Genomic DNA, 18,226 nt, shown 5'->3' with positions numbered 1-18,226 from the left:
CGCGCTTTATATTCTAGTAGGCGGCGAGGCTCTTGATTATGCCTCAGCGACGACTTCCGCTTTAAACATGTGGTCTTCATCCTGCACCTCTACGGTATCCAGCTTCCTAGCCTTGTTGATCCTTTCCTCGTTCAAGAGGTATGCTCTGGGCAAGCCATCCTCCACGGCCTTCTCTACAGCCATATTCGTATCGTCCCCGAGCACCATAGTTGCCACACTCTTTCCACATAACCAAGCATTAGGCATACCATGTCCTGTATATCCAGCAGCGACAAAGACACCTTTGTGACCCGGCACCTCACCAACCCACGGCAAGTTGTCTCTCGAGAAACCCATGATACCAGTCCACTCATGTGTTGCCTTCAACTCCTCTTCCCCTCTCTTTCCATCACCAGGAAGAAGCAATCTCGGCAGCGCAGTACGCAAATACTTTGCCACCTTCTCATCCACGTCTCCATCATCGCTGATCCCCAGGCTTGGACCATAACTTCTTCCACCGCCAAACATGAGGTGAGCAGAGGATTCATCTGGTCTTTGGACAAGGTAGTCATCCATCTTTGGACCTATGAATGCAAAACTTGTTTTCGTCCTCGAAGGTCCTGAAAATGCTTTTCCGGGTACTAGAGCGGACATTTGGCCTCTGCAGGGGACGATCAAATCGGACATGGAGGGGATCAGGTGGGATGTGTATGCGTTAGTGGCCAAGACCACTTTCTTGGCTTCTACAATTCCTCTGTCTGTATTGAGGGTCCAGTTTCCAGTGCTAGAAGCAGAGATAGAGAGGACTGGTGTATGAGTCTGAAGGTTTAAACAGGGATTAGTGAGCAGAGATTCCCAGATGGCGGTTACGAGCTTGTAGGGCCAAAGTCTTGCTGCAACATCTGTCACTACAGCTCCCTTTGCTTCCGGCACCGCTAGACCCAGTTTCTGCAGATCGTCTGCTGTGTCGACCACTCTACACATCTTGCCTAGGGGAGGATTGGTTTCTTGAAGTGTGTTTACAGCATGCTGTGCTAGTTTTACTTCTTCGTCAGAGTAAAGGCCTCGGATTCCTGGTTGAGTATTCCATTCGCAGGCAATTTTGCGAGTTGAGATTAACTCGGACAAGGCGAGGAAATTTGCGTATTCGAAGTTGGAGATTGAAGGGTCGTGAGGGTGTTCGTAGAACATTGGGAGGCAGTGGCCGCCGTTCCTTCCAGTCGCTCCCCAGCACACTTCTCTGGCTTCTAACACAAGCACACTCTTTTTATTCGCTCCTTCGATGTTCGGGTCTTCAAGAAGATGATGCACTACACTGACTCCACTGATACCAGTTCCAATGACCACGATATCGGCTTGTTGGGGCAAGTCTTTGGTTGTTCGGTAGCCGAGCAATCTAGGCTCGGTGTGCCAGAATGAGGCGGAAGCATGCTGGGATGGTAGACTAGCTGCTCTTGACATGGTACTGAAAAAGTGTGACAAAGATCTGGTTGCGAAAGATGGAAAGGATGCATGCAAAGTCAATGTGTCAGAAGCTCGGGTGATAAGATAGCGAAGGTGGGTCGAACAGGGTGACCCACCAAACTTGGTTGTCTCGAAGATAGATTGATGATTTCTGATGTGAAAGATGATTAGAATGCATCTTCTGTTAAATTATTCATGATCACATGATTATTGTAGGGCACAGAGTTTCGAACCTTGCTGCAGTTGAGACTGGGGATCATAGTGGAGTAGTTGAAGGTGAAATTGATTGAGAAGGCAAGAACGAACTGGATACAGTAGTTTCTCGAAGTCCTGTGGTCACCATCTTGAATATTGCAAAGTTCTGATAGCCATGGTTTTTTGAAAAAGCAATGCCCTTATTTTGAAGCAAATGAAGACCTGCGGAGTGTATGTAATCTTACCGTTCGCCAGCTGCTACTCCTCCAGTGCAATGTCGATGATATCCTCACACCGCATAGGGTATGATAGGGCAATGAATGCAGTCGAGCGCATATATATACCCACTTGAGCCAAATGTTGATACTGCTTAAGGTTCAGGAACAAGTAACAGAAACAAACCGAGGCATCTTAAGGTCCGGCAAAAGGCGGTTAACCTCGAGGCTTCTCCGCATGCATTACCCCACAATTGTGGGGGTGACAGGTCCACCTAAACGGACAAAGATTGATTACGAAATTGAACACACCCATAGAGAGCGAGCCGCGGCAATTAGGGTTTCAAGAGTCTGTGTCTTGGAGGAAAAGGGCAAGGCATTAGAGCGGCACAGACGTGCCGGTAAGGATCACGGGAGACATATCAGCGGTCAGAGCGTGTCCATAACCCTTCCAATCCTCTCTCTGCAAATCTCTTGCCTTTCAACACAACATACCTCAAGACTCTGATTGAACTTCCAGCAAGTCGTGAAACTTCATAACCATGCCGTGGAAAAGTCGCTGGACTGTCGATATACCTCAGGTTGACTTGACAACTTATGTCTTTGGATCGCCTTCTGCTGCTTTACCGGAAACACCTCTATACCTCGATCCAGAAAACCCAGACAAGTATCATCTATCAACATCTGATTTGAGACAATGGTGCAAGCGATTCGCAGCTGGCCTCCAGAAGGCTGGTCTGAAGCCTGGTGATCGTGTGCTACTGTTCTCGGGGAACACACTTTTCTTCCCTGTGGTCTTCTTGGGTACAATCATGGCTGGAGGTGTGTTCACCGGCGCCAACCCTACTTATGTGCCCCGCGAGCTGGCATACCAACTTCAAGACTCTGGAGCCAAATTCTTGATCTGCAACGAGGCGAGTCTGGATACTGGTATTGAAGCAGCGGATGCTGCAGGTATGTCACACGACAAAGTCTTTGTGTTCGATAATGGCTACGCGACTCTCGACAACACTGGAAGAGGACGTGGGGATGTCAGACATTGGAGCAAATTGCTTGCCAGCACCGCTGAGAGCCGTAACTTTGCTTGGGAAGAGTTGAGTTCTGAAGAGGAGCTGAATCGCACCATCTGCCTCAACTATTCGTCAGGAACGACCGGTGTACCGAAGGGCGTTATGATCACCCACAAGAACTATGTCAGCAATAACCAAGGTGTGGTTCGTGCTGCGAAAACTATGCCAAACTACGAAGAGAACAAGAAGACCGCAAGGTGGCTCTGCATGCTTCCGATGGTATGTGCTTGTAGGTCGAGTCAATGAGCACAACGCTTACTGATACTTTGCAGTACCATGCCTATGGCCAAACATACTTCTGCGTAGGAACCGTCTCACGACAGATTCCAACATATGTCATGCAGAAATTCGACTTTCTCAAGATGCTGAGCTATATTGAGAAGTTCAAGATCACCGACTTGACAATGGTTCCGCCGATTGCAGTTGCAATGGCTAAGCATCCTGCTTCCAAAAAATGCGATCTAAGCTCAGTAAGATATATCGGAAGCGGTGCGGCACCGCTCGGAAGCGAGGTTTCAAAGGAAGTCGAGCAGTTGTGGCCAAAGGGTAAGATGAACATGAAGCAAGGATGGGGCATGACAGAGTGAGTACACCTATCATCGATGGATTTCCGCAAAGCTGACCATGAGCAGAGTCACTTGTTCCGCGTGCAGTTGGGATTTGACAAAGATCTCCAAGTCTAATGCAGTAGGCGAGCTCAACCCTAATATTGAGGCTATGATCGTAGACGTGGCATCAGGATCCGAAGTTCCAAGAGGGCAAAGAGGCGAATTCTGGGTTCGGGGGCCAACGGTGATGAAAGGCTACTGGAACAAGCCAGATGCTACAAAAGAGACTCTCACTGCAGATGGTTGGCTGAAGACTGGTGATGTTGCCTATCTCGACGACGAGGGTCACCTGTTCATTGTAGACCGCATCAAGGTGAGCAGGAAAGAAGAACAAGCAGCACAAAGCAAAGCTGACCAGACGATAGGAATTGATCAAGGTCAAAGGCAACCAGGTCGCACCTGCTGAGCTGGAGGCACTGCTTCTTGAACATCCAGCTGTTGCAGATGCCGGCGTAGTAGGCGTGACAATGTATGTGCCTGGAGGTCAAAAGCGAGCGAAGTCGAATGCTAACATTGAACAGAAAGGGTGAGGAGCTCCCAAGAGCATATCTTGTGAAACGTGCAGACCAGAAAGTCGAGGCCAAGGATATTCAACAATTCATGAACAGCAGAGTCGCGAGACACAAACGACTGGCTGGCGGTGTTGTGTTCTTAGACGCAATCCCGAAGAACCCTGTAAGTGCTTCGCAGCTCTGATGGACGTAAAGGACGTAAACTGATTTGAAGGCAGTCCGGCAAGATCTTGCGCAAGGTATTGCGCGATCAGGCGAAGGCAGAAGTGGGTGACTCTGAGGCCAAAGCATCGCGTCTGTAGATCTGGACAATTTTGTCTGAAGATAACCAGAATAAATACAATGCATTACCGTAGTGTTCATCGGAAGCAGTCAAGCACACCACGTGCCGTTATCTAAGCATTGTGATGATGGCAGAGAGACTGCGTGCGTACGTGATCTAGCGATGGGAGGAAGAATGCTAAATTTCAACTTCACTTTGGAAGAGACTGATGATTATTTGTTATTGACTAGCAAAAGTGATGGTCGAGTGAGGACGAAGCGTGGGTTGCTTGAAGTCCATTCAAAAGCGTCGCCAACTTTGGTTCCTAAAATCTTGGCATGCTTTTGTGCTCGCTTAAAATTCTGTGTGGATAACATCGAAGCCGCACGGATTTTCTTGCCTTTCCACGCCCAACGACCCCGTCAACCACCGACAAGATGCCTTTCGTAAGTAGCACCGCCTGCTCCTGGAGGGCCCTGTGGCCATCGCATTGATGGCAGAGAGTCCCTGCAAGATGCTTCGGAAGAGTTTCTGAAGCGCAAATTGCTGACTCGAGGATGTTTTTAGACCAAGCTGGTCAAGAACGACGCCTACTTCTCGTAAGTGCTCACCTACGAAACGACGAACGAATGCGACCCGAAATGCTAACAGTTTTTCAGGCGCTACCAGGTCAAGTACCGCCGTAGACGCTCGGGCAAGACCGACTACTACGCCCGCAAGCGCTTGATCACCCAGGCCAAGAACAAGTACAACGCCCCCAAGTACCGCCTGGTCGTCCGCTTCACCAACCGCGACATCATCTGCCAGATCGTCACCTCCGAGATCACTGGTGACAAGGTCTTCTGCGCCGCCTACGCCCACGAGCTCAAGGCCTACGGCATTGAGCACGGTCTTACCAACTGGGCTGCCGCCTACGCCACCGGTCTCCTGATCGCTCGCCGTGCTCTCCACAAGCTCGGCATCCAGGAGTCTTTCACTGGTGTTGAGGAGGCTGATGGCGAGTTCACCCTGACCGAGGCCGCTGAGGTCGACGGTGAGGAGCGCCGCCCCTTCAAGGTCTACCTCGATGTCGGTCTCACCCGCACCTCCACTGGTGCCCGTGTCTTCGCCGCCATGAAGGGTGCCTCCGACGGTGGTCTTTACGTCCCCCACTCCGAGAAGCGTTTCCCCGGTTTCGACATTGAGACCAAGGAGCTCGACTCCGAGACCCTCCGCAAGTACATCTTCGCCGGCCACGTCGCTGAGTACATGGAGACTCTTGCCGACGACGATGAGGAGCGTTACAAGTCCCAGTTCCAGGGCTACATTGACGACGACATCGAGGCCGACGGTCTTGAGGAGCTCTACCAGGACGCCCACAAGCAGATCCGCGAGGACCCCTTCAAGAAGGAGGAGGGTGCTGGCGAGAAGAAGTCCAAGGACTTCTGGAAGGAGGAGTCCAAGAAGTACCGCGACAACAAGCTTACCAAGGCTGAGCGTGAGGCCAAGGTCCAGGAGAAGATCAAGGCTCTCTCCGCTTAAATGCATTTTCAGCAGCATCAAAAGGGGTATGGGGTCGTGGAATACGGACGCAAACTCGTGACGTCTTGAGGGTTTCGTCCACGTTTATGACAGGAGCTTTCGGCGTCAATGGCCTTGCTTTAAGGATATCATGGGTGGGACAATGTGCTACGGCAATTGTGGTTGCTTTTATTTTGAATCAAAAAGTCTGCAAAGCAAGGTCATCAAACCTTTTCCGTTTCCTGGTGAATATAACGTGATGCGAAGTTGTGATGATCGATGTTGCCATGTTGGAGATTGTCTTCTTGCTCGATTTGCAGAGTACCGCTAGCCTAGGTAAATCGAGCACGCTCCTTTCGACTTGCTGCATCTTGTGGTCACTACCTCGTCAGCCACCCCAACCAGCGCGTGATATTTGTGCATGCATCGGAGGGAAGCTATCCGAGGGTAACATCACTCCACTCGGTCGTCAAAGCTCGTGTGCCTATAGCATCAGATATGTCTGATCAAAAGGAAAAAGTAATTTCGGAAAAGTGTATGTGACGGAATTAGCGTGGGCGCCGATGGCGGAACATAAATTTTCGGAGGTTGATCGCATCATGGCAATGAGGCACCTTGGCCATAAATGTCCGAAGCAAAGAGCGTGGAGCCGAAGCTCTGAAATAGAAAAGGCCGGCCTCACTCTCACGCTAATAGAAAAAGACTATACACTTGATACCAGAAGGTGAGACTTTGAGCCCAGCGCTGAGTTTCAAGCACACACGGCGAGCCAGTGTGCATTAGAATTGACTGGCGGTAAGAAAGCGCGGGAGGGGTCCATAGGTACGATCTTCTCCACCTGATCTGGACCACCGGCCGCTACACCAGTTTCAATTTCGATAAAGACCCCTCAATTCCGGGCCAAGTCCCTGTCGCATTTCGATCCATTGCTGCTCGTCATTGTCGCACCACTCGCGACAACCTCAGAAAAAGACGCGAATTGAGAAAGAGCATGGCTTAATACACACAATCCCATCATCCAAAGCGCCCGACAATGGAAACCGTCCACGGCGTTGACGTCAGTTGGCTCCATCAGCCAAACAGAGAAAGAGGTGCGCTCTCTACCAATTCTGTATCTTCCAACTCGCATACTCAAGCTGGACCAGAGCACCCCCAGCATGAACCACATGTCCACAGAGCTCCCGGAGTTGTCGACGACGCCCCTCCGCCTGTCTCGTCGCATACTCGCTCTCGCTCCGCTTCGCCTGTAGATACAAAAAAAGCGCCTCCGCAACCTTCAAAAGCACCCTCTCCACCACCTCGGGACGCTACGCCAACCCAGCCTCCGCCTTCAAATCCTGCCGATTCGTCCAATGCAGCATCGAAGACCCCGTCCAGACGACCAAGTATCCTGAGTCGCAAAGACAGCTCCGATGGTAACAAGTACTCACGCAGAAACTCGTGGATCTCAAACATCAGCTCCAAATTCTCCTCGCAAGCCCCTTCGTCGCCAAGTGTGCCTCAGACCACAAGGTCGCAAGCCAATGGCACTAACGCTGGTCCGTCAGCGCAATCTGCGAGAGACAACCTAGCTACAAGCCCAACGCAGTCAACAACAAACCGTGAGGCCGAAGAACTACAACCATACGTTCCTCAAAGGCCAAAAGATACCAACAGCTCCTTTTTTTCAAACCTTACTCGTCGCCTGTCTTCTGGCGCACAAAATCCCGGCACTGCTCGTCCAGCCGAGAATGGTGGCATGTGCCCACGTCGTGTCCTGAATGTCAACCAGAGTCGCGAACGTTGCCTTCTTCCCGAGCTGGACTCGGCCAAACTACGACGTGTCGCCTTCTCGGTTGATGTTGAAATCGCATCCGGCCCGCGTTACAAAGATGATGACGCTGTGGACGTCTCAAAACAGAAGAAGGCTAAAGACAAGAAAATGAAGGAACGCGGAGAGGGAGAGGCTCTCAAGAATCCACAAGCAGTTACCGAACGTAAAGAGCAATCCGATGCTGCTGCTACTTCTACCGACGATGCTATTACCGAGAGGGATGAAGCACCAGAGACAGATCTCGAGGGCAGCGACAAGACGACGGCCACTGGGGACAAATCAAACATATCACCTGAGGATGATGCAGCACGTAAAGAACGGACAGAAAAGAAGAGACAGAAAGCTGAGAATAGCGGCCATATTCCACGTGAACTAAATGGCGATCCTTCCCCGAAGGAAGACGCTCCAGCCAACCCAATTCCCCCCGTTTCGGGCGCAGCAACTCCTAAAGACCGCCCAACGACCGACCCCGTGAGAATATACCGAAGATGTTGTCAACTCAGGGAGTCGCCAATTCTCAAACGTATCACCGAACAGCTTATGGCAGAGGACTGTACCTCGCCCGACGATCCTGGAACCGTTACTCAACTCAATCTCACCGGATCTCGACTACAATTGGCCGATTTCGTGACACTGGGTGATTGGCTCGCGATCGTCCCTGTGAAGCGGCTATTGCTTGAGGATGCAGACATTGGCGATGAGGGTTTGCGCGTCGTTCTGTCTGGCCTGCTCGCTTCAAAGAAGCCTCAACCTACCAGGCGCCGAAACGGTACCCGCCAACCTCCTGCCAAACCTACGGGTGGGATCGTGGAGAAGCTTACCCTGAAAAACAACCCAAGAATCTCAAAGATCGGTTGGAAGCATATCTCAATCTTCTTATACATGTGTCGGTCGATCAAGGCTCTTGATGTTTCAATGCTAAGCCTCCCCCATGAACTACCGTCAAGCGAGCCTGATCCCAACATCAAGGCACCTAGTCAAATGCCCAAAACCACTGGCAAATCAGTCGATGCTGCAGAAACGTTGTGCAAAGCACTGTCTGGAAGGCTTGGCGGGTCTCGTTTGGAAGAACTCACTATGGCAGAATGCGGACTTGTCCCGGACCAGATTAAAAAGATTGTCGACGGAGCTACAATTTGCGGTATTGCCAGGCTCGGATTTGCTGGTAACAAGCTCGACGACGAAGGTTTCGAACACATACTGCATTATGTTCGATCAGGAGTTTGCCACGCTCTTGATGTAGGCAGTAATGACCTGAGAGGCAAGCTTGGCAAGCTCGCAGAAGCTCTATCACACAACCCTAACTGTCCAGTTTGGGGCCTGAGCCTTGCTGGTTGTAACCTGGATACAGATTCGCTCAAGGGGCTTCTGCCAACTCTAACGACCTTGCGAAACTTCCGCTTCATCGATATCAGCCACAACAGAAGTTTGTTCGTGGGCGATGCATGCGCGATCCAGCTACTTAGAAAGTACCTACCCAAGCTGGACAACCTGAAGAGATTGCATCTTATAGATGTTGGTCTTTCAGTAAAGCAGGCCATATCCTTGGCCGAGGTAAGACCATTCCTTACTGCCCTTTTCTCTGTGATCAATGCTGACCTGTTGTAGGTGTTACCGGAGGGTGTTTCGCTTGCTCATCTGACTATTCTTGAAAACCCTCAACTGACTGCATTGTCCCAAGCGACCGATGAAGACAGCCAGGAGGAGGCTTGCGCTTTGTATGCTTCACTTTGCGCTGCTGCACGAGTGTCGAAATCACTTGTCTGCATTGATGTCGATGTAAGTCACAGTATTGTCCTTGTGTCCTGCTTCAGCACTGACAAGTTCGATACAGGTTCCTGGCCCTGGCCAAAGCGAGGTGGTCAAGGCCTTGGCGAAGCAAATCGTTGCATACTGTCTGCGTAACATGGACAGAACTATGGCTCAATCGTCACTTCTGCCTGCAGCTACCATGCTGTCCAAGCAGCACGGTGTTGAGGATGCCAGACAAGTACCAGTGCCGGATGTGTTGGTCCATCTTGTTGGACATCTGGACGAGGATCAACTTTCAGACGCCAGCGACGACGAAACCGCACCGGACGACGACTACATTGTTGGTGGTAATGGCATCATCAAAGCACTCGAATACTTCCTTGGACAAGGCCGATCAGAGCAACGTAATGGCAGCGTATCGCTGTCGGGAACCACTACACCTCGAGACATTGGTAATTCAGCTCGGAGCGAGAGCAAAAGGAAAGGAAAAGCCAAGGAAGTCAGTAGGAATCTGCTTGAAAGCGCTCGTAAGCTTCGAAACCGTTTGAAGCCTGCTCTTGCTAAGGAGTTTGCGGCTGGTGACGAACTGAATTACCGTCGCCTGCTCTTCCTTGACGAGACTTTGAGTGGTATGATCGAGAGATTCGAGGACGAGTTCCCAGAGACTCGCCTCCACCTGGACATCCCGCCACACGAGCCCAACCTCTCTCTATCATCTTCACTGGAATCGACAGAATCTGGACCACTGTCAAATGACTTTATGAGCAGCTCCGCTACTACATTTAGGACTGGAACAACAGCTATCGAATCAGAGCAGGATGAAGAACCAGATCCTCGTGACTTCATGAGAAGGAAAGCAAGCGATGTCAGTCTCGCTGGAAGAGCTCTTGCGATTGAAGAAGGTCGTCTCCATCGCCTTGGACACAAAGTACGTCAAAACATGATCGATGTGCCAACAGTGGCTGCACCCACGTCAGAGTCAGATGCGCAAGGCGAATGGGCGCCAGGCTCCCATATGGCAGACATTGCTTCGAAGCTGGAAGAACTGTCTGGACCAGAGCTACGAGTTCTGGTGCATCAAGGAGGATGGGAAAGAGTGCTGGAGAAGTTCGGAGCCAACATGGAGGAGCTGCAGCAATTGCAGATGAAAGATCCGCAGGGTTGGGAACAGTTCAAGGAGAGTCAGCTCAAAGCGCGGGCCAACCGCGGCACTGCGATATTCCAGTGAGATGGGCGATGTATGTTGTACTTGATGTTTATGAATGGTGGGCAGAGGAGGGAACAACTCTGGTATCTGTGAGGTAGGCGTTTGGAAACTAGCTTTATGGCTCGGACGATAGTCATCATCAAATCTCAGCATTGCATCTCTGAAGACACAAACCAAGATGTTCTGCAAAAAGTATCTTTCTACATGTCAATGTCACGATTGTATATGTCACGCGAGAAGGTGCAACTCATTTGGAGGGGCGACTGCTCCAGGGGATGAATGTGTGGGGAAGGAAGGAGCATGTGAATGTGCCAGCTTGACACCTATTCAATAATTTGGGCACCTTGGCGACTCGCTCCTTCCATTCTTTCAATTCGTCCTTCGACTCAAGACATCCAGAGACTGATCAGGTCATCTCAGAGCCACTACTCTCGCCAGGAGCGACGTCATCTACCGGCCAACTTTCGCAAAGTCGTATCGCACCTTATGCAGCAGTCCGACCACTAAAACGCCCGCCTCTTGTTTCATACACATTGGCTCTCAAAGCCCAACAACATGTCGTACGCTCTTCCACGCACCGGTCCAGACTCTGGGCGGTCACGGTTCCAGTCCCAAGATGCCTCTACTGCCAGCGCAGGTGTCGCCGAGAAAATAGGAGGAATCTTTGGTGATAGGAGACCTTCATTGCCAATGTACAAAGACAAACCCTTCGCGAATTCCTCTCGAAGACTGCCTTGGTTCAAAAGGAAACGCGTTCTCGCTGCCCTGCTGGTCGCCTTTACCACTTTCTTCTACTGGATGGGCACGTTCGGTGGGTCAGCTCCCAAAGTTCTCAAGTCCAAGAAGCCTGCAAATTGGGAAGAACGAAGGGACCAAGTGAGAGATGCTTTCAAGCTGAGTTGGTCGGCATATGAACAACATGGCTGGGGCTATGACGAGTTCAAGCCCGTTTCACAGACAGGTCGTCACATGGTCAAGGGTGGTATGGGTTGGATCATAGTAGATGCTCTCGACACCCTCATGCTCATGAACCTCACCACCGAACTCTCGCACGCTAGAGATTGGGTTTCGACTGCTCTCAACTACGATATCGACCATGATGTAAACACCTTTGAGACAACCATTCGCATGCTCGGAGGTCTATTATCTGCTCATTATCTATCCACCACCTTTCCCGACTACGCTCCTTTGACAAGCCACTCCGCTACTGGTGCTTCCATTAGCGAAGACCTGTATTTGGAAAAGGCTGCTGATCTGGCCGATCGCCTACTTGGCGCATATGACTCGAACTCTGGTGTTCCTTACGCCAGCGTCAATCTTCACACTGCAAAGGGCATTCCTTCTCACGATGATGGAGGCGCTTCTTCAACTGCTGAAGCCACCAGTCTCCAACTCGAGATGAAGTACCTGGCCAAGCTAACTGGTGAGGTGCATTACTGGGAAAAGGCCGAGAAGGTCATGCAAGTCGTCGACGACAATGGCATGGAAGACGGTCTTCTGCCCATCTTCATCTACGCCCAAACCGGAAACTTCAGAGGCAACAACATCAGGCTGGGCAGTCGTGGTGACTCTTACTACGGTATGTTGAGCTCACAGCACTTCTAGACCTCACACTAACCTTTACAGAATACCTCATCAAGCAATATCTACAGACCTCAAAGCAAGAACCTATTTACCAGGAAATGTGGGACCAGTCTCTGGCTGGTATCCAAAAGCATCTTATAACCTACTCTCGAGAGGCTAACCTCACTATTCTTGGTGAACGACCCCAAGGCCTTGACCACCCGATATCGCCTAAGATGGATCACCTGGTATGTTTCATGCCAGGTACTATCGCTCTGGGAGCAACTCAAGGTCAGACTCTCGACGAGGCAAGAAAGTCTACAACATGGGGCAAAAAACAGGAGAGCGAGATCGAGCTAGCTAAACAGCTCATGAAGACTTGCTGGGCCACGTACAAGGTCACTGCCACTGGTCTTGCTCCAGAAATCACCCACTTCGAAATGCACGATCCTCCTGCCATGATGCCTGATGGCATCCTTCAATCACCAGACACGCTGTCTGACGACCATGAAGCCGAGTGGAAAAAAGACTTGATCATCAAAGGCGCCGACTCGCACAACTTGCAGCGTCCTGAGACGGTCGAGAGTCTGTTTTACATGTGGCGCATCACTGGGGACGACATCTACAGAGAATGGGGTTGGGAGATGTTTGAGTCGTTCGTCAAGCACACTGCCGTTGATCACAATGGCGGCTACACGAGTATTAACGATGTCACTTCTGTTCCTACCACTGCAAGAGACAACATGGAGAGTTTCTGGCTTGCAGAGACGTTGAAGTACTTCTATCTTCTGTTCGGACCCAACGATGTCTTGCCACTAGACAAAGTTGTCTTCAACACTGAAGCTCATGCTTTCCCTACCTTTGAACTGGGCAAACTTTTCAAGACTGGATGGAAGCGCAAGCCTAGAGATTCCAATGGACAGATCGTCGAAACAGCTGCTCCTCGCGATGCCATCACTGGTGATGTAAAGAAAGAAGCACCGGCTGCTGCTCCAGGTATCAAAACAGTGACAGTAGAGGGTGCTAAGACATTGGCAGTCGAACAGCCGGTCAAGGTAGAAGAAGCATAGTCTTGCAAAATGAATGAGCATATACTTTGAGATGATTGATGCACAGCATTCTGTGGACTAGTATCAAAAGCATAAAATCTTCATTCTTGGTTCGAAGTTATCCGATATGGCTGTTTTGGCGCTGCATATGTCTGCTTTTAGAGACATTAATGTGTCTATCGCTTAGGATGAGCAATCGCGTATCTCTCAAGGTCGTTCTTTCCCCTGTATCTTCTATGAATCCACACCATCCCGAACGTCAATGACCCTCTTCGCAACAACCAAGCCTTCACTACCCTCCCTCAACCTCTGCAACAACTCCTCACCAGCCTCTTCCAACTTCTCTCTAGTCACAGGCGCCAACGCATCCAAAATAAACAACGCACTCGTCGTCTCATCCCTCAACTGCGTCCTAACACACTGCCTCCAATTCCAATTCCTACACGTAACACCCCCATCATCACACCAAACCACTTCTCCCTTTTCCGGTCTCTCATCTCCATTTTTCGTTTCGAATCTTTCATCTCCTGTGGCGCGAACCAATCGAGGATATCCTATATACGCATCTAGATCCTCGCCTCCGAGACAAATGTTATAAGATACAGAGATGGCATTGTAGATATCTGTGAGTCTGTTGATGCGAGGGAGGCCTGTGCCAGTTATGGCTCTACGCGTCAAGGCTTCAATCGAGGATTGGTATTTCTTGGGTTTGGCGCCAAAGGATTTGTAAGTTTCTCGCCAGCCCTTGATTTCTGGGATTTCGGTCACGACAGTAGATGCAATGCGGGCTTTGGCAATGGTCTCGGCGGATTGGAGGAGTTGGTCTGAGGAAGAGTCGCTGGGCGAGGGGGTTATGTTGTCTACGGCTATCAAGAGAGCGAGATAGTCCGGCCGTAGTTCGAAGACGGTTTTGGCGACCGTTGCGCTGTCGACGATTTTTTGAAGTTCGGCTACGGAACGCATGGCTGGTTTTGATGGAGAGGTAGACCGAAGAAAGAAAACTTTAGAAAAAGAAAGAGGTATGCGTGCGTGTTCAGTGGTTGGATTGTATTACTTCAGAGCTCTAATTATATGGATGGAAGCTTGGACCAGTTTGTCAATTGTCAATCAAAGGGCGTGAGCGAGGTGACACTCCAACGCAGCAAAGAAGGTGCGAGTGGTCTCGGACCGTTCTTTGATCCACATACTTACCTTTTGACGATACAAGCGCGTTATATGTTCTGAGGCCGACAGAAATGGGTATTGCCTGCACGTGAGACGATACAAGATTGTAGGCTTCGAGAGTGAGAACAACATCTCCCTTTTGTTCATTCTTATAATATCAAATCGAATGAGTGGGCAAAGAAGAAGAAACAAGCTTTGAGAAAGGCGAAGAAGAAATGCAACGCTTGCTAGCTAGTTCGAGCAAATTGTGTCAAACCGCACAGCATGGTATAGAGAAGAAGTGGAAAATGGTAGTAGCATGGAAAAACACAGAAAATTGGGTAGTGGGAACAGGAAGAATCGAAGAAGAAAAGTAAAACAAGCAGAAAATAAGTCTTCATGTTCATCTCCCTTTTTCCCAAAAATTTGTAACGCCGTAAGAGTCGTCAAAAACAAAAGGTCAACTTTCCCTATCGCATCAGGAAAGTTTGTGTTGCAGTAAGGACGATTTTATACCATCTACTCTCGTGCAAGAGAAGTGTTAGGTCGTCGTTGAATATGTCTAATATTGTGCAGAAAAGAGAAGGGTGACAAATGAAGTGGGTCATTGCGGTGGTGTGGTCGAGACACCGTTCTACAGCACGTCAAAGATATTGCGCTGGATCGGGAAAGCTCCCTTTTGCGGCGGACTGCGCGGGTCTTCCATTCCGTTCACAGCAGCAGTAGTAGATCTCTCCACATCAGATTCGCCAGGAAGATTGGCGAAAGGGTTTTGCGTGAACTCAAACGCCCGCGGCGATGCCAAAGCGTCCATGAAATCGGGCTCGTCATGCGTCAGCTCGGCCTCAAGCTTTGATTGCATATCTTGCAATTCCTGTTGCTCGCTCAAGCTAGGCGCACTGATCTTGGGTCGAAGAGTGAGGCTCTTCGGTACCTTTTTCTGAGACTTTTGTGCGTTTGGCGCAAGACGCTGAGGTCTGGCTTGCGGAACGACTGCCGGACCCATGCCTAACGCGCCAAGCAAAGACTCACGATCAAAGGGAGACTGCGAGAACTCTGAAGCGCGCGGAGACATCAAGCCGAATTGATCAGCCGAGTCTGACTCTTTTGATGGTCTGAGCGGCGCCATCGCAAACTCGGTGGCTCTTGGAGATACCATGGGAGTAATGTGTCTTCCTGAATCCTGCCTTATGTGTGATTCGAGATTCAACGACTTCGGTCGGTCTTTCAACTCCTTTGTGACTTTAGGCTCGAGAATGGGGTGATCTTCTGTAACTTGTACGACAGGTACTGTGCGGCCGTTTGGATCCACGTACGCCGCTTCGTTTCGGGCAGATTCTTCCGACTTTTTGGGCACAGGCTCGTCATGATCCGAAGGCCAAGTGAGGCCTGAGGGCGCTGAAGAAGGACCTGGGCTTACAGCCAGAAGATCGGGGTTGCGCAGGAGTTTTGACTGGGCAGTATCCGGTGGCAGAGGAGCAGTCTGTGGCGATTTGATTCCAGGCAAACTGCTGCCATCGTAAGATGCCGGGCGTCCCATCTCGGTAAATCCAAATGGAGGCGAGTTAGGACTCAGCCCGCGAGTATTACCAAACCTGCTCTGAGGCCTTTGCAAAGTCGATCGGAACTCTTGCAGCTGCATGATCAAGTTCATGTTGGGACCGATCCATCTGCTTCGCTTCTTCACATCGTCATATGCTTCTTGTACGCTCATCGAGGGATTTTTGTAAAGAACATAGGCCACAACTAGGGTTGCTGATCTGCTCACACCGCATTGACAATGAATTAGAACACGTTTTCCAAGCTGGATGCGCTCATCGATAACCTTTACTAGGCGGATGAGGTCAGGAACAATGTCAGTATTGTGCTCCCACGGAATGTGAATGTACTCTGGCTCCGGTTTTGTAGACTCCTTTGGCTGAGGCGCAGAAGTGATGTCTTTCATGAACGGATTTGCCTTGGGGGTTGTTGGTGATGATTCGTATACTGGACTCAAGTTCTCTCGACCAACGCCATGCTGAGAGACCAAGTGATTACGCTTCGGAGCGTATTGAATGCCGCCGCCACCATCGAGACGTAACTCGGGTCCCGAAGGTTGAAATGTTGCGAAATCGAAAGGATTTTTTACTTCGCTAGCGACATTCAGGATGACATCGTAACGAGAAGCTTGCTCGGCTGTGGGCTCTAGATAGAGGTCGAGGTAACGACCGTAGACACATATAGGTCCATCGGGATAAGCTTCGGGCTTCTCTTCCTTCGATTGAGGTATGTCAAAGTTCTGATCCGAGTCGTTGGTCTTCAGAGGTCCTCGCATATGTATAGGCAATGCAAACTCTTTCTGTCCTTGTTGTGCTTCTAACGACGGCTCTTCGCGAATCTCCTCGGTGACGTGTAAGGGAAGAGAAGGTGATGACTGAAAGTGACGCAGTACGTTGGGTCGAGCAAATGATGGGGTTGGAGGTACAGCGACGCGTCCGTTTTGAGGCAATGCTTTGGTGTTCGCTGGTGTCAGGATCGTCAGACCGAGAGTTTTGCTAGAACGTCTCTTCGTGAGGCTTGGTGGCTTGGAGAAAGATTGACCAAGACTGTCCGGATTCGCAGTGCCCTGGAGTGATGATGACATGGGCAAAGACGTGGTGGAGGCGGCTCTAGACATAACAAAGGCACCGGATGTGTTGACGGCGAGATTCTTCAGATTTCTTCCTTTTCTGCCAGGTGTGGTAGATCGTTGCAATTCAAAGAAGGGTTGTGATGAATGCATCATGGCGTTGTCTGAAGTATGCGGTCTAGTCATGCCGAATGATGTGGGATAAGGTTTCCCTAACGGCGACTCTGGTGATGAGCCTGGGGACATTTCTGTGGCCGAAGAATCGTCGATTATGGATGCAGTTGTAGTAGGGGATGAATCCGCTGAGGTCGATGCAGATGCTGGTGCACTCTCTTTGTGCTGATGGTACGACTCAAATGGTTGTTGTAAGGTTGTGCCTGTTCGCGAGACATCGCCGCCTGGTAGCGGTTTACTCGTGCCCACAGCTCCGTGCAAGTCGCCAATCATTGCAGTGTCACACAGACTACTTGCTGGTTCGACTGGCAGGCTCGACAAAGATGTGTAATCAATTCTCAGAAGAGGTGGAATGAAAAAATGTTCTGGAAAGTTGTTAGATCGTGGCCTGTTTGTGTTGCGACTGAGATCGTCAGAATCTTGAACAAGCACAATCTTACGGGAACAAAAGTTGGGCCTTCGCCAGGAAGGAGCTCTGCAGATCAAACAGAGACTGGCAAGGGTCGATAAGCAGGTGTAAGATCGTAAAGGAAGGACGGTCGCCAGCAATGATTTAGCGGACAAATGAGAGCAAACTATTATGAGAGATTGGCACTATAAAGCCATGTCTCGAAGCAGAGATCGGCAAGTCCGAGCAGGCGGCGGAGTGATAGTATGGTAAACCGTGAAGCTGAACAGAAGCTTTGTCAAGATAGGATGGATGTGAACCTGGTTGGACGGACAAAACGTATTAGCAGGGCGCTTCACAGAATATACATGCGTTATTGACCAATCATAATAGGAAGCGGCCTGTAGCCGCGCTGGGGTCATGCAGCAGCCGCATTGAGTGCAGTAGCGCCCGAGACTCGGTATTGTGACGAAGAATAAAGTGCCTTCTATGAATTGAACGCATTGATGCCGGGTATACATACCAGGACTTGTGACAGACGAACCCAAACGACGTAGTAGTACGCGAAAGCTAATGTCTTGCAGGTTGTAGACTCGTTCTGGACAGAACCAGAATTTATTGTTCTTGTTGGACAAGGTGAAGTACGATATTAAGGACTGCCCAAGGAACAGGTTGGCGGCTGGGTGTAAGAGGGTTGGTTGCGGACAACGCGCTCGCAGTTGTT

General features: G+C 50.3%; 7 protein-coding genes across 7 annotated transcripts; 4 read left to right on the top strand and 3 right to left on the bottom strand.

The window, feature by feature from the left end:
- Positions 1-36: 36 nt before the first annotated feature.
- M437DRAFT_76358 (FAD dependent oxidoreductase) lies at positions 37-1,440 on the bottom strand (the record flags this gene model as incomplete). The annotated part of the gene is made up of 1 exon (XM_041026608.1): positions 37-1,440. The coding sequence occupies one exon, from the start codon at positions 1,438-1,440 to the stop codon at positions 37-39; it is 1,404 nt and encodes a 467-aa protein (XP_040878712.1).
- Positions 1,441-2,395: 955 nt separating this feature from the next.
- Positions 2,396-4,345, top strand: M437DRAFT_76356 (putative 4-coumarate-CoA ligase; the record flags this gene model as incomplete). Its single annotated transcript, XM_041026607.1, has 6 exons — positions 2,396-3,142; positions 3,196-3,506; positions 3,556-3,844; positions 3,897-4,000; positions 4,053-4,206; positions 4,262-4,345. The coding sequence occupies 6 exons, from the start codon at positions 2,396-2,398 to the stop codon at positions 4,343-4,345; spliced, it is 1,689 nt and encodes a 562-aa protein (XP_040878711.1).
- Positions 4,346-4,742: 397 nt separating this feature from the next.
- M437DRAFT_67147 (uncharacterized protein) lies at positions 4,743-5,826 on the top strand (the record flags this gene model as incomplete). The annotated part of the gene is made up of 3 exons (XM_041024889.1): positions 4,743-4,751; positions 4,873-4,904; positions 4,965-5,826. The coding sequence occupies 3 exons, from the start codon at positions 4,743-4,745 to the stop codon at positions 5,824-5,826; spliced, it is 903 nt and encodes a 300-aa protein (XP_040878710.1).
- A 1,012-nt stretch (positions 5,827-6,838) lies between these two features.
- On the top strand, positions 6,839-10,598 carry M437DRAFT_51138 (RNI-like protein; the record flags this gene model as incomplete). The annotated part of the gene is made up of 4 exons (XM_041022134.1): positions 6,839-6,896; positions 6,951-9,172; positions 9,227-9,397; positions 9,453-10,598. 4 exons carry the CDS (start codon positions 6,839-6,841, stop codon positions 10,596-10,598), a joined length of 3,597 nt encoding a protein of 1,198 aa, XP_040878709.1.
- A 534-nt stretch (positions 10,599-11,132) lies between these two features.
- M437DRAFT_85639 (endoplasmic reticulum mannosyl-oligosaccharide 1,2-alpha-mannosidase) lies at positions 11,133-13,210 on the top strand (the record flags this gene model as incomplete). The annotated part of the gene is made up of 2 exons (XM_041028322.1): positions 11,133-12,156; positions 12,204-13,210. The coding sequence occupies 2 exons, from the start codon at positions 11,133-11,135 to the stop codon at positions 13,208-13,210; spliced, it is 2,031 nt and encodes a 676-aa protein (XP_040878708.1).
- A 213-nt stretch (positions 13,211-13,423) lies between these two features.
- M437DRAFT_67144 (B3/B4 tRNA-binding domain-containing protein) lies at positions 13,424-14,152 on the bottom strand (the record flags this gene model as incomplete). Its single annotated transcript, XM_041024888.1, has 1 exon — positions 13,424-14,152. The coding sequence occupies one exon, from the start codon at positions 14,150-14,152 to the stop codon at positions 13,424-13,426; it is 729 nt and encodes a 242-aa protein (XP_040878707.1).
- Positions 14,153-15,938: 1,786 nt separating this feature from the next.
- M437DRAFT_51083 (DSPc-domain-containing protein) lies at positions 15,939-16,646 on the bottom strand (the record flags this gene model as incomplete). The annotated part of the gene is made up of 2 exons (XM_041022124.1): positions 15,939-16,270; positions 16,400-16,646. Coding segments are annotated over 2 exons (579 nt in total), but the record flags the coding sequence as incomplete, so codon positions are not given.
- Positions 16,647-18,226: the final 1,580 nt, after the last annotated feature.

The sequence above is a fragment of the Aureobasidium melanogenum genome (assembly GCF_000721775.1).
Source record: "Aureobasidium melanogenum CBS 110374 unplaced genomic scaffold scaffold_14, whole genome shotgun sequence".
NCBI lineage: Eukaryota > Fungi > Ascomycota > Dothideomycetes > Dothideales > Saccotheciaceae > Aureobasidium > Aureobasidium melanogenum.
Note: the sequence above shows the minus strand (reverse complement) of the source record. Positions and strands in the feature narration are given on the sequence as shown.